General features: G+C 59.9%; 1 protein-coding gene across 1 annotated transcript in view; it reads right to left on the bottom strand.

Annotated features, from left to right (window-relative positions):
* DNAH17 (dynein axonemal heavy chain 17) overlaps window positions 1-13,283 on the bottom strand; it is a 38,681-nt gene extending 25,398 nt beyond the window's left edge. The window contains exons 1-33 of the mRNA XM_059828272.1: window positions 12,939-13,283; window positions 11,966-12,159; window positions 11,538-11,730; window positions 11,352-11,451; window positions 11,175-11,260; window positions 10,891-11,016; window positions 10,410-10,565; window positions 10,246-10,329; window positions 9,655-9,843; window positions 9,311-9,427; window positions 8,843-9,111; window positions 8,522-8,717; window positions 8,230-8,376; window positions 7,765-7,873; window positions 7,371-7,474; window positions 7,127-7,267; window positions 6,575-6,718; window positions 6,156-6,338; window positions 5,802-6,056; window positions 5,497-5,666; window positions 5,019-5,241; window positions 4,823-4,939; window positions 4,604-4,690; window positions 4,173-4,325; window positions 3,341-3,589; window positions 2,991-3,113; window positions 2,475-2,822; window positions 2,304-2,395; window positions 1,956-2,082; window positions 1,575-1,727; window positions 1,015-1,140; window positions 743-850; window positions 470-601 (exon numbers count right to left, since the gene is read on the bottom strand). Coding sequence (XP_059684255.1) covers window positions 470-601; window positions 743-850; window positions 1,015-1,140; window positions 1,575-1,727; window positions 1,956-2,082; window positions 2,304-2,395; window positions 2,475-2,822; window positions 2,991-3,113; window positions 3,341-3,589; window positions 4,173-4,325; window positions 4,604-4,690; window positions 4,823-4,939; window positions 5,019-5,241; window positions 5,497-5,666; window positions 5,802-6,056; window positions 6,156-6,338; window positions 6,575-6,718; window positions 7,127-7,267; window positions 7,371-7,474; window positions 7,765-7,873; window positions 8,230-8,376; window positions 8,522-8,717; window positions 8,843-9,111; window positions 9,311-9,427; window positions 9,655-9,843; window positions 10,246-10,329; window positions 10,410-10,565; window positions 10,891-11,016; window positions 11,175-11,260; window positions 11,352-11,451; window positions 11,538-11,730; window positions 11,966-12,159; window positions 12,939-13,283 — 5,346 coding nt within the window. The remainder of the gene's footprint in view (window positions 1-469; window positions 602-742; window positions 851-1,014; window positions 1,141-1,574; window positions 1,728-1,955; window positions 2,083-2,303; window positions 2,396-2,474; window positions 2,823-2,990; window positions 3,114-3,340; window positions 3,590-4,172; window positions 4,326-4,603; window positions 4,691-4,822; window positions 4,940-5,018; window positions 5,242-5,496; window positions 5,667-5,801; window positions 6,057-6,155; window positions 6,339-6,574; window positions 6,719-7,126; window positions 7,268-7,370; window positions 7,475-7,764; window positions 7,874-8,229; window positions 8,377-8,521; window positions 8,718-8,842; window positions 9,112-9,310; window positions 9,428-9,654; window positions 9,844-10,245; window positions 10,330-10,409; window positions 10,566-10,890; window positions 11,017-11,174; window positions 11,261-11,351; window positions 11,452-11,537; window positions 11,731-11,965; window positions 12,160-12,938) is intronic.
* Between the last annotated feature and the right edge of the window lie 53 nt (window positions 13,284-13,336).

The following is a 13,336-nucleotide window of genomic DNA, read 5'->3' as shown; positions in this document are numbered from 1 at the left end:
GCGGAGGGCAGGCAGGCACTGGTGCTGCCCGCCCTGACCCGCTGGCACAGTGAGCTCCCAAACACGTGTTAGGACCGGTTGTCGCCTCCGCACACAAGGATAGTGTGAAAATGGGTCCCAGTGCAATGCTGGGGTGGGTGAGGACCATCTCGCCGCATGACCCAGCCCACCCTGCACCCGCAGACCGCAGTGCACAGCCCTGCACCGAGGGTCCCAGCTCCCACCAAGCACGGCAGGAACCAGCAAAACTGCTCCTGGATCTGGCTTTGCACGAGGCCCAGTCCAGTCTTGTCTGACCCCGGCTGTGCTGTCACCTCCCCAGCTCCCGTGCACCCCTAACACCCCATGTGTGGTTTCCTCATGCAGTCAGGATACTTGGAAAATATTGTAAAGTAATAAAATAACAGGAAATATTTGCTCAGAAGCGCCAAGAAACAAAGCAGTAAAAATATCCTCTTGTAACGAATACCTTCGCAAGGATCATTTTGGCCACAACATCTCTGGCATGGACATCAATCGTACAGATTGTCATGATCTTCATCCTGTCTCCTGCAGTTAGATTTCCAATGAGTAGTGAAATCAGTGCATTTAGCTGACTAATCTGAGGAAGGAAAGAAATGATAAACAGAAAAATGGCATCACGCTTTGTCCATCTCCTGGTGACCCCTCGGACTGGACCTCGCCTCTTCCAAGCAGAGAGGGGCTGCAGGACAGCTCCAGGTCAGGTCCGAGGGATGCCAACCTGCTTTTTGTTGTAATCCCTCATTGCGTTCTCATAGCCTTCCTCCAGCCTTGAAAAGGCAATGCTGACTTCTGTGGTCCACCAGATCTGGGTGCACGTCAGAGCAACCTGCAGCAAACCACAGGGGACAAAATGAGGCCAAAGGGAAATACGCCGTCCCCGCGATGGCTCAGGGCAGGCGCCTGCACCTCCCCGGATCTGTGCTTGCTCCTCCTCTTGGACCTCGGCTCACAGAGCCGCCGGCCAGCCCGGCCCCATGCCGCAGCTCCCACCTGTGCTGGGTAGTCGAACACCCACTGCTCCCGCGGCTTCTCCTCATAGGTCACCATGGCCTCAGGGATCAGGCGCCGCAGCGTGGAGCGCATGCTCGCCAGCACTCGGTTCAGCCAAACCTCGACCTAGAGGGTCACATCCAGCAAACCCTGAGCGAGCGGTTCCTAGCCCATGTCCGGTCTGGCTGCGCGACCCCGTGGCAGCGTGTAGGTGCCTCCCTGCTGCTCTGTGCGGCAAGCTTCTCCCTGCGCGTCGTAACAAGCTGCATGAAAGGCCCCGGTACACGGCCCTGCAGGGCACTTCCCGTGGCAGCTTATGGAGCATGGTCTGAGGGTGAACAGAGGGGAAAAACACACTGCGACTGCCCGAGGGGCTGCAAGGCTGGAGTGGGTTTATATGACCCTGAGATCGCTGCAGCGCTGTTCTACACCCCTAATACAGATCCCATTTCTGGGGGGTTTTTTGGCTGAAAGGCTTCATAATCGCATTTTAAAACTGCTGCCAGGCTGTTAGTGCACAACAAGCAAAAGGCTCGTCCCCATCTCAGATCTCGGCTGACCTGGCCAGACAAGTCACAGTCTGCGTCAAGGGGCACGTACTCCTCGTCCCTACTGAACATCCCCAGGCCAACCTTCAGGGGCTTTTTGTCCGGACTCATCTTGAATTTCAGTTTAGCCAGACTGTCAAACAGCTTTGGCAGATGATGGGACACCTGAGAACAGAGGCACGGCAGAGGGTCAGGGACCTCCGATCCCACGCAGAGGTGTAATCACGGCGTGGATTAACTCCCGCACAACTCTCAGGGTGCTGTGTCCCTGAGAAGGGGGGTACCAGGGATGGTGTTCTGTCCGTTAGGATGAAAAATATTTTAAAACTGCTATAACAAGTTAGCACGCAAGAGAAGCAGGACTTGCCTCCACACTTTACACTCAACCCATACCTTAACTGGCTCATTGCCATTAGATAAAATATCAAGCAGGTCTGCAGAGGAAACAAAGTAGAATCTGGGAAAAGCCAGTCTTTTGGTCTCGAGGTATTCAGCCAAAGCCTTTTCACAGAGCACCAATCTAACAGAAAACAGGGAAGAAAAACTGCAGTTAAAACCTCCACATATTAATTTTTACTCTTTGCTAAGTCATTGCCGTGTTGAGGAAGACACCACTTCGGAGAAATCAAACTCTTCCTTTGGCCCTAGACCAGCCGGTGGAGGCCTCTCTGTAACGCTTCACCAGAACGAGTCAAACCTCACCTTTTCTGCAACTCTGCACCAGAACGAGTCAAACCTCACCTTTTCTGCAACGCTTCTAGCTTGTTGTAGAGACCAGGCTTGTTTGTAGCTTCAATCACATTGGGAGTTTTTACCGCATCGGACATTAATTCCTGCAAGAGGAAAAATGCTTCAGCTCTACCTGAACTGGCAGCGAGCTCTCAAGGGCCTGGGGGGCAAAGAGCTTCGCACTTTGAAATCTTCATTGATAGCATCAAAATGCTTTGAGTCCTCTGGCAGTTGACTGCGGATGTCTTCAGAGCCGATGAAAATGCTTTCCAGGTGACTCCATGTCCTTTGCACCTCAAACCAGATGCTGATAACGGAGTCGGCAGTTGACAGCTTCTGCTGCCAGCCCAACACCTCCTGAAGGAAGAAGGCTAGGTGCTTGGAGGTCATCAGGTTCTGCAGCTGCACTTGGTTGTCCTCCAGCGTCTCGATGAGCACCTCATCTGACTTGAGCAGCACAATGCCCGTCCTGGTGTGGGGCTCGTGCTCAAACCGCATCGTCGCCCAGGTAGCGTCCAGGGTGTTCAACACCTACAGATGGGGTGTGAGAAATGAGCTGGACTCTGCGGTGCTGAGTCCCAGACACTGCGGAAAAGCAAGGCAGCAACAGGAATGCCTCCTCTACGAGCGCTAACAGCCACAGAGCCGCATCAGAGCAGGGCTGTCAGCAAAGCAGGGTAGGAACCAAACCCCATTTACCTTCTCCATCCCCGACTCTTTCACGGCTTTGTCCACGATGCCACGAACTTCATCCTCGAACTTGTGCAGGTTCAGCTGCAGCAGATCCGCGAGGGTTGTGTCCTCGGACATGGTGAAGTTCACCTGGAGCAGAACCGGCCCCATCAGTGCATGGACTCCCCTCTGCGGAGAGGCAGCCCAGCAGCTCACCCAAATGAGCTCATTAACACCCACATTTAGAGACCCTACACAAATATTTGTGTATGGCCAGCTTTTAAAACAGATTGCATGCTTCCCCTCATGGGTGCAAATCTTGGGAGCCTCGTGGGTCAGGGCTTGGAGCCAGGGAAGGGCGGAAGGGCTGGGAGCACCTTGGTTGCCTGCATGAGCTCATGCCAGTGCCGGTCCCTGATGGCTGGGTTCTGCAGCTCGTTGATGGCACGCAGGGATGTTATCATGTTCTTCAAGCTGTTGTCTAGCCCTGTGAATGCATCCCAGCTTCTCATCTCCTTATCCAAGCTCCGAATATCCTTAGCAAATTTCTTACAATTGATATCCATCTGTTCAACATTGATATCCTTCCATCTGGTGGTCTTCCAGTCGCCAATGCTCGTGTTAACCTGAAGTCGGGAATACATTTTCACAGGACGTGTAATTAGCAGAAGCATTCCTGCTCAGGATGAAGAGCAGTGTACCCAGTGCCTGCACACCCCGTGCACCCGCCACGCCTCCCCCCCACGCACACCCGTTGCACTTGTGCTGGGGTGCACAGCTCCCGCACCAGCAGACCTGCTCTAAGGCTATGACAACCTGCCCCGTGTCTCATCCCACCTCTCACGGCAATGAGACTCTCGGAGGAACTACAACAACTTTGCACCTCTGGCTGGCAATGCCCAGCTGGTGCAGGGTGCCCACGCCAGGTGCCCACATCTGCTCTCAAGCCCTTGCCTGGAGGCAGCGTTGGGCATTGTGCCCTGGCACAAGGGCCAGCACAGAGCCCAGGGCTCCCAGTCACTGTGCTCGACTGCAGACGGCTGCTGGCAGCCACCATCTGCAGATGCCGGGCAGCTCGTCACGGCCTCAGGAGATTCAAAACTGAGAGGACCAGCCCAGCACAGCCCAGAAGAACTGTTCTGTACATCCTCGTGCTCCTGCCTCCTCCTGCCCTCCCCGTTGTGCTGGCTCACAGACCGTGGCACGTACCAGGACGATCATGTCCCAGAGCTCCTTCAGCAAGCGCACCTCCCTGTGGCATGCTTTGAGCTGTTTATATTCTGGGACCGACACTTCAAACAGCCCGGCTGACTTGGACAGGGCTGCCATGTCGCTCTCCATGGCAGCGATGCTCTTCTGTTGCTGGCCGGAGAAAAAGAAAAGGTCTCAGCCATGGACTGTGTGCCAGGGACACGTCTCCTATGCCAGTGATGACTCCATCCCTGCTGCAGCATGATGGGGACGGGAGAGTCACTGCCGCAGGGCCAGACCCTCCTTGTCGGGCTGGGAGCCGGAGCTGGAGCCAGAGCGGCTGCCCCTCCCCAGCTCCCCTGTGCCGCAGCAGCCAGTGCATGGGGCCGGGGGCAGGCAGGCGGTGCCAGCAGCGACAGCGGTGGCCCTGACGTCCTCCCCTTCCTTACCTTGTTCAAGGACTTGTAGGGGTCTGGGTCAGCGTACGAAAAAGGGGCTTTTTCACGGAACCTCTCCCGGAAGGCGTGCTGCCGGACCTGCGTGGGGAGGACGGGGCTCAGGGGGGGCAGCCGGGAGCTGGCAGCCAGGGAGAGCAGTGGGGTCTTCCCGAAACTGCCGGGAAGCTGCTCGCTCATCCCCATCCTGTCCCCAAGCCCCAAGGTGGGCACCTCGAACTGCTGGCACTTCCTGTGGATGATGTTGACCTCATTGGCTTGCAGGGGTGCCGCGCTCTGCTTGACACGCTGGCAGAGTTTCTTGGTGCCGTCCCAGTGCTCGGGGAGGTCCTGCAGCAAGCACCGCACAGCATTGGTAGCCTGGCCCCAGGGACCCTGTGCCTGGCCTCGCGCACCCCGAGCGACTCACGTGGAGCTGCAGGTGGATCTCCTCCGGCATGTCCTCTCCGTAAGTGCTGAGCAAGGCAACCGTCTCCTTCAGGGGCTCAAACATGCTGTCGGTTGCTGCCTGCCTCTCCTTGACCCTCATCAGGTGCCCCATCACCTCCACCAGCCCGTCATAGTCTCCCTCCTCCAGAGGTTTACTCAAGCCGGCGTTCGCCTCTTGGATGAAATCCGCCAGCTCCTGCAGGCTGGGAGGAAGGCGGCGGCGCTCACTGGGCATCCCCGACGGGGCTCACAGCTGCCCCCGTGCTCGCCTGGGGCTTGCTCTGCAGGGCACGGCCCCCCAGGGACTCGCCCCCCGTGGCTGTGCCTGGCAGCTTCGCCTGCGCCCCCACGGTTCTGTCCCTCGGGGTCCAGCCCTGCCCCAGCCTTTGCCACAGCCCAGCCGGGCTCCGGTCACTGGGAGCGCCCCGTCCCCACGCCGGGGCTCACTGGGCCCCTACCTGGTGGTGACGTGGCTGGCAAGGTGCTGCCGGAGCGCCAGGCCCCGGCGCCTGACAATGCCCAGCAGCGCCTGCTTGAAGGGGCGGCAGTCGCTCTGCAGCCACCCCCCAAACACTTCGGTGTTCGCGAGTCCTGACACCTCCTCGCACAGCGCCTCGCATGCATCAATCTGTGGACGAGAGCTGGTTGCAGCCCGTGGCTGGCACCTCCCCGGGCACCCAGCATCTCCCCGAGCACCTGGTGTCCTCCCGGGCACCCGGTGCATCCCGAGCACCCGGCACCTCCCTGGGCACCCACCCCATACCTCCTGCTGAAAGAGCTGGAGGGACGGGGTCCCACAAGCCAGGGGCTCCCCTGGCCGCAGATCCAGCTCCTCAGGGCTGGGGGCACTGCCCAAGGTGAGGAAGCGCTGCAGGAACTCCCCGGGGTCCTCCAGCCACAGGTGGGCTTGCTCGTCGAAGCCGGCGCTGTACTCCTCGCCTTCTGTCATGGCACTGACCACCAGCGTCACCACCTCCTCCCGCATCCTGCTGAGGTCCGCCTGCTCCTCCAGGGTGGTCTGAAGGGACGGGCAGAGCTCTCAGGGACCGACTGGGTGGTCTAGGCATCCTCACCCACCTCCGGCCGAGCTAGGAGGTGCCACCCGCCACAAACTGACCTTGTAGCTCAGCTTCCCCTCCAGCAGCCGAGGCATGCACGCCGTGGACGCGTAGGTATCACTGAGCAGGCTCTCCACCAGCTCCAAGAAGCTGTTGTCATCTCCTGTCTCCAGCGAGGGATGGTACCGCACTCTGCCATCGCACAGCTCCATGCGCACCTCAAACAACGGGGCCACGTTGGCCTGAAACAGGTCAGTGACCCGCGTGCTTCAGGTCACCCCGACGCCCACCCTGGCCCCCAGTCCCACGGTCCCCCTGCGGCGGGGACAAGGGGGACACCAGCACCTCCGGCGCTCGCTGCCTGGGTGTGCTGGAGAGCACTGGCATGGGCACGTTTGGCCACCAAACAGCGAGTGGTGGGACATCCCAAGCACGGGCAAAGAACGGGCACTGCGCTGCAGAGCAAACCTGGACCTACATCAGGGGCCATGTTGGTGAGCAGCAGCTGCAGAGATTTGTGGACAAGTCTGAAGAGTCCATCCAGCACAATTCCATCTATGTATCCCACATATTCCAGCCATATCTGCGACGACTTGTCAGCCTTAAACAGATCTGCATTCTCCTGCAAGCAGGAAAAAACAACTAGTATTTGCCAATAAAAACCCAGCAAATGTACCAGCTCCTAACACTGTGAGTGAGTCCCCTCTCATGGCCCCTGTGGGTTTGTCCTGCCTGCTGTCGCACAGATCCTGCATCCTTCCCTTCTCCCAGCCCTACGACACCGGAGGCTGCAGCCAAGACCTCACCCAAGGGGGCAGCGGATTTCTGGAGTCCGTGTGCAGTGTTTTACGGTTCTTCACTGGAGCCTCGTCTCAGCAGAGACCAGAGGATTGCACCCCAGGTTTGAGTCCAGCGCTCACAGTTACAAAAGGGAGGACACCACTGGGTTCAGACCATCGCAGCACGTGAGCGCTGGACACACTCCTTTGTTAATCCAATTCCGACCGAAGCATCCTGGGACGTGCCTCACCTCGACCATCTCCTGGATCTTTACACCTGCATCCCTAATGGCAGCATAGCGCTTGGTTAAGGTGTTTGCTTTCCCGTCCAGGTCCAAGAGCGCTGCCTCCTTGTTGTCTTTCCTTTCAAACAAGGGAGCGGCTGAGCACTCCTGCAGGGAAAAGATGACAGGGCTGCTCCGCTGTGCTGGGAAAGGGTAAATCCCTTCAGGAGGCTTCCTGGGAAGGCACTCGTAAAGCACCAGCAAAAGCTACCTCCATCAGCTGGGTGATATTTGCCATGTTTAACTTTGCTTTCTGGACCCTGGTCTGCAAGTCGTACAGGATCTCTCTCATCTCTCGGATGTACTCCATGACACCTGGAAGGAAAACCCACGTCCAAGCTTGACAGGTTACGCAGATGCCTCCGAGGCAGCAAGTTGTGGTCGGGGCACTTTGGGGCTATTCAGCACGGTGGGGGCACACTGCCCGCCCCCCCCCCCTCACCCACCCACCCCTGCAGGGCGGGGGTCCGTGTTTTGGGTGTGATGGCTGTGGGGACATTAGGGAAGCTGCTGGGCAGGCGGTGGGACGGTGCCGGGTGGCTGGTGACCCCCAAAAACGCACAAAGAGGATCTCTGGCCTTGGGGGGCCAAGGGCGGGTTTGTACCTTCATGGTGCCAAAACAGGGTGTGCTCTGCAGTGGCCAGCTGGCCGTCCACGGCCTCCAGCTCCCCCGCCACCAGCGGGAGCTCCACCGGCAGCAGCCTCCGCTTCACCTGGGGGGCCAACGCGTCCGCAGGTGAGTGCTGCAGGCAGAGGAGGGACCCCGCTCCTGCTGAGACGCGCTTGCTAGGGCACTGGTTTTACAGAGGAATGGGGTCCCCACCCCACCGACACAGAGCTTGGGGGGCAGAAGGAGGCCGGTGTGACGGCAGCAGCAGCAGCTTGGCTCAGCCATGGGACAGGCGGGGACCCGGGATGCCGGTGACATGCCCGGTGTACCCCAACCCCCCTGGGCTTCCAGGACCCATTTCATAAGAGCCTCTGCCCCGGGGGGTCACCAGCCAGTCTCAGCCTGGCCAGCGCTCAGGGCATGGAAAAGCAGCCAGGTTGTCTCCCCTTTGCAACCTGCCTCATTGTACCAGCCAACAATAAGATCCAGGCTGTCCACAAACTTTTGGAAAGTCTCATTTTGAGCAAAGAGGCTCTCGGCACTGCCTGGGATATCCTTCTGCTGCTGGAAGTTCAAGTACTTCACCTCCCGCAGAACGGCGATGAGCTGCGAGACACAATGGCCCGAGACAAGGCTTGTTAGTAAAACCCGAAACGTCTCACCACAGCGTCTGAGAAAGTCAGATTTACATTCAGGCAGGTAATAGCTGGCATTCCCTTGCGCCAGGCTGCCTGCCTGTGTCAGCACTGACCTCTTTGCTGAAGTTCACGCTGAGGAGGGAAGAGCCGGGGTCCCTCAGGATCAAGGGCTGCTCCAGGCTGAAGCGGCAGTCCTGGCCGGCTCCATGCACCCACTCCTCATAGACCTTCTCGCGGTAACCTTGCAGCAGTCCCATCATTTCTTCGTACTTCCCAGACACCAGTCTAGCTTCAGCACTGACCATCACACTGTCAAGGTCATGATAAAGAAGCAGCTGCTGCAGTAGAGCACGGGAGGAGACACACGCCGGGCCGGACCCTGCCCTGGCTGCTGCCTCACGTCCCCGTGGGGTGACAGGGTGACCCATACGTACGGGTGGCCAATGGCGAACAAGTCCCTGTGTGGCCCCTCCAGCCGCTGCTGCAGCTCCAGAGCCCACTTCAGCTGCCCAGCCACCGGCGGCATGTTTTTGTTGACGGCCGGGCCCCCGCCACATGGCAGCGGGGAAGTGGTCTGGGTGTCATACAGCGCCTTCACGTTATCCAGCTCGGCACTGAACATTCCCAACAGGGCTGAGTAGCAGGGGGAAACCTCAGCCTTTATCAAAGGTCGCTCCAGCAGGGAGGCAAACATGTGCACCAACTGCAGAAGAAAGAGGCATTGGGTTCTGCGCTCCAGAACGTCACCGAATGGCCGGTGACACCCCCATGGTCACTCCCAAGTGCGTGATTGCAGCGTGCTGGGCTGCAGGCAGTGTGCCTGCTGCCAGCCTCGGGCGCTCAGGCAAGGACACCGGGTGCCCGAGGGCAGGACCCGTTGAGCTGGGCGGGGGCATGTGTACCTTCACAGCGGACGCCAGGCAGTGGCAGTCATCAAAGCCTTGGCAGAAGATGGTGGCCAGTCGCCTGTCGACATCCTGAATCTTTGCCTGGAACTCTGCAAAGTCTTTGTTCAATTGCTGCCAGTAAGAGCAAAACGATTTAAACCGGTGCAGCCTCTGCACTTCCTTCCCAAATCCTTCCTGAAGGATTTGCTGAACCTGGACGCCCCCCGTGACCTGCCCCAAGGCGAGCATGTGTGCTGCCATGGGACAGTTTTATGCGCAGCTCTTCCAGCATGTTCTGGCAAGTGATTTTTTTTTTTAATTAGCAAATGCATACGCTTCCCATACCAGCATTCACTCACCTCTTCTGCAGGATCTAAGGGATCGCATTTGCAATCAGCAAAACCCTTGATGAGTTCAGAGACCTCCTCGTAGATCTGAAACACCTGGCTCCCAAGGATGTTTCCTCTCACTCCTCCCAGCTCCACCTTCTCCAGCCTCAGAAACTCATTAGCTGTCTGGTACAGCTCCTGGCGAGCACAAGTCATCATCTCACCCAGCTCCTCTGGGTGGCAAACCCTGGCTCCCTGTCCCCCGGCGCTGCGGGTGCAGGAGCTGCAGCACTGGTGCAGGGTTGCATCCTGCGAGTTCACCGCTCCCGAGGAGCAGCCTTCCCTGGGCTGCTTTGTGGCCCAGCTGGGGGTGCCTGTCCGTCCCTGGGGGTGCAGGGACACGGGTGGTGTGCTGGGAACGACGCTGTTGTGCTCCTAGCAATGCAGCGCTGCTGGGCTCCCACCCCCCTCTGCTCCTCGCCTGTGCCAGCGGCCCCAGCCCACCCCGGGGCCGGAGCAGAGTTTGCCGCTGTGCCGCTCTCAGGGGACCACCCCGGCATCCCCGGGGCAGGGGGAGCCCACATGGGCCTGGCGCCGTGCCCCAAAATGCTGTGCTGTCACCTCAATGGTCTTGAGCCTGTGCAAGAAGGAGTCCGTCCTCCTGAAGATGAGGGAGGGGGGGAACTCCCAGAGCTGCGGCTCCTCCTGGAAGTGGAGGGGGACCATCAGCGAGCGGAGCTGGTGTGGACAGGGCCAGGCGGACCCTCACCATCCCCTGCACCCACCGGGAACAACGTGGGCATCAGGTCGGAGCAGTAAGTGCTGTAGGACTGGAAGAGCTTCTCTATGGTGGAAATGCTCAGTCTGATTCCCCCTAAGGTCTCCTCGGTTTCTCCTTGCAGCCCCTTCATCACGTCCTCGGGGCTCAGGAAGTTACGGGTCTAGGACAGGCGGATGCAGGCAGGGGCCGTCAGCAGAGGGGAGCAAGGGGGCTTCTCCTGCCCCTGTCCGCCCTCCGGCCCCACGGGCTCTCTGGTGATCGCCTGCAGCCCACACCTGCCCCAAACCCCCTCCAGCCCTACATGGGGGCTCTGCTGGTCCCTTGATTGGGGTCTCTCTATGTCGCCCCAGCTGGGCTCCCCACGCCTGCCCCATGTCACCCCTCCCGCTAATGGTGCCTCAGTGGGGCAGCTGGAGGAGGTGGTGGTGGCTCGGTGCTGCCCTGCCCCTGTCCCGCTGGAGCCGCTGGCAGCCCCAGGGCTCTACCATCTCCATGAGGAGGTTGCAGATCTCCTGCAGGACGATGATGACGCGGGCGGGTGAGCTGTAGTGCTGGCAGTGAGCCCGGAGGAGGCGGATGGTGCAGAGCGCCCTGTCCACGTAGGGCTGCAGCTGTGGGAGCAGAGCCTCGTTAGTGCTGGGCTGTGGCCATGCTAACGAGGGTCAGGCAGAGCCAGGGTGGATCTGCACCCTCTAGGGCTCAGCACCGCTGCCTCTACCTGGACGAGGAAGCCAGGCGGTGCCTGGTTATTTTGCCACATATAACTTACCTGGGAGTAATCCACTTGCTCCATCTCTTCCAGCAGGATCTGAAGCGGTTGCAGGTGGAGGCTGACATCCTTGGCTTCCTCCAGGCCTGGGCCAGGGGAGAAACTCCACGTCGGAGATGGGGAAGCCTCGCCAGGGGGGCGAGAGGCAGCTGACTGCCACATTGCCTAGGGACTTACCGGCACTGACGTCCCTCAGTATGCTCTGGAGCACCGGCCAGTAGCAGCTGCTGGCCTTCTCCAGCATCTCGGCCAGTGCTGTCACTCGGGGTGAGAGCAGCTGTGAGGGGAGCGGTGGCAGGCTCAGCGCCGGGGGCTCTGCACAGGGGACGCGCAGCTGCCGGCCACCCGCGGGCAGGGCGGTACCTGGTCATTGATGCACTGCAGGTTGACCATCCTGGTGTGCCAGAACTCGAACTCTGTCCTGGGCAGGGGGTGCAGCCCCTCCATCAGCGGCTGCGCCGAGTCCTTGCTCAGGATATCTCTGATCTGGTGGGACCACTCGATGACAATGGTCTCGACGGAGTGCAGCACCGAAATGTCCACAGGCCCCGCCAGGCTGAAAGGCAGCTGGGTTATGCTCCAGCACCGGGACTGGCCCTGAACCACCCTGGGGAAGCCCCGCTGCCCCGGCATGAGCCGCTCAAAGGTGCTCTGCTGCTGAGGGGCAGCTGTGCCCAGGGATGCTCAGGGACCGAGCTGGCATCCTGGCTCCCATCCCTCCCAGAGGGGCTTGTGCTGCCCCGGGCCCCAGCCAGGCTTTGTTGGCACCAAGCAGTGCTGGCAGCACCCACCAGTCCAGGACAGTGCTGGAGTCGTCCTGGCCATCCAGGTGCTCCGGCAGTGGGAGCAGCGGCTTCCCCTGGATCTTCCCACCCATCACGAACATCTCATTCTTCAGCCGGTGCACTTGTCGCACGACGTCCTCCACCACCACCCCAGGCCAGCCCGCCACATTCTTCTCACTCAGGAGCAGGGGGTACACGACCTGGAGGAGAGGGCTCGGTCGGGTGCTCCGTCAGGAGCACCAGCTCTCCTGTTCTGAAGGGCAGTGTGCAGCCATGCTAGTTTGCACAGCGTATCCTCTTGCTGCCCGTCTGAGCTCGGTCTCAGCCCAGCCACAGCTCTGGCAGCCACCGATGGGTTTTGCTGATGTTTTTTTCGTCAGTGCAACCAGCAGTCCCCTCACCCTGTGGTGGGTTTCCAACTCATGGTTTGGGAAGTGCTGGGAGCGGTGCAGTGAGTGCATCCAGCAGGGTCCAGGGCTGGTGCATGAGCAAAAGACCCCGGCACTGAAGGGGAGGAATTGCAGGGGCTCCTGCTGTCTGACCCAGCTTTTGGGTGCTCTGGGCTGGTAGTCCTCTGAGAGGGAATATTTATGGGAAGTTTGGGAGAAATCCACTCAGACATTTCCCAGCTGCAGGGCAAGGGGGAATTATGCTACGTTTTTAAAACCACAGGGAGGAAGCGATCCAGCTGGGCCCTGGGAGAAAACCAGGCTTGTGACCTTCACCCAGCTCTGTGTTCTGGTGGGGCTCGGTCAGCCCACCAGCATAGCAGGGCAGGCGGCTGGGAGCCACCACGAGGCCAGGGCCAGGGGCAACTTTTCTTCTATTAATTTCCTTTAGTTGTTTCTCAAGCCCACCTAAAGTTTCAGCTACAGCAGCCCGCAGTGGGTGTCCGGGCGGCAGCAGCGTACGTGGGGAGCTTCGCTCATCCCTCCTGCCCCAACCCTGTGCCTGGCACCCCCCCATGTGGGCGACCCACCTCCTCCACCACCGTGACGAGCTGCTCCACCGGCGAGGGGCCAATGTCTCCCACCAGCAGCCCACTCCGGCAGTTCTCCCGGGTGATGTTCTCCCTCTTCATCTTCACGAAGTAGACACCCTTACCCCTGAGGGCGGGTGGGAAGCCGTTGGTCAGCAGGAGCTGCCCAGTGGGGTTCAGCCCCAGCACCAGCTCCAGCACATTCTGCTGCTTGAAGAACTCGTCCAGCACGGCCGTGGCCTCCTCACTGCCCACAAACTTGCTCCACTTGTCCGGCTGGACCCGCAGCAGCAGCGTGGTGAAGCTCTCCAGGAAGCTGTGCCGCTCGTCCAGTGTGGCTGACATCCCGCTGGCACCGGGCTTGGCCATGGCTCCCCGGCGCCTGGGGGGGCAGCAGG

This window comes from Gavia stellata, chromosome 22, assembly GCF_030936135.1.
Source record: "Gavia stellata isolate bGavSte3 chromosome 22, bGavSte3.hap2, whole genome shotgun sequence".
In the NCBI taxonomy this organism is placed as follows: Eukaryota; Metazoa; Chordata; class Aves; order Gaviiformes; family Gaviidae; genus Gavia; species Gavia stellata.
This window is presented reverse-complemented; position numbering and strand designations above follow the sequence as displayed.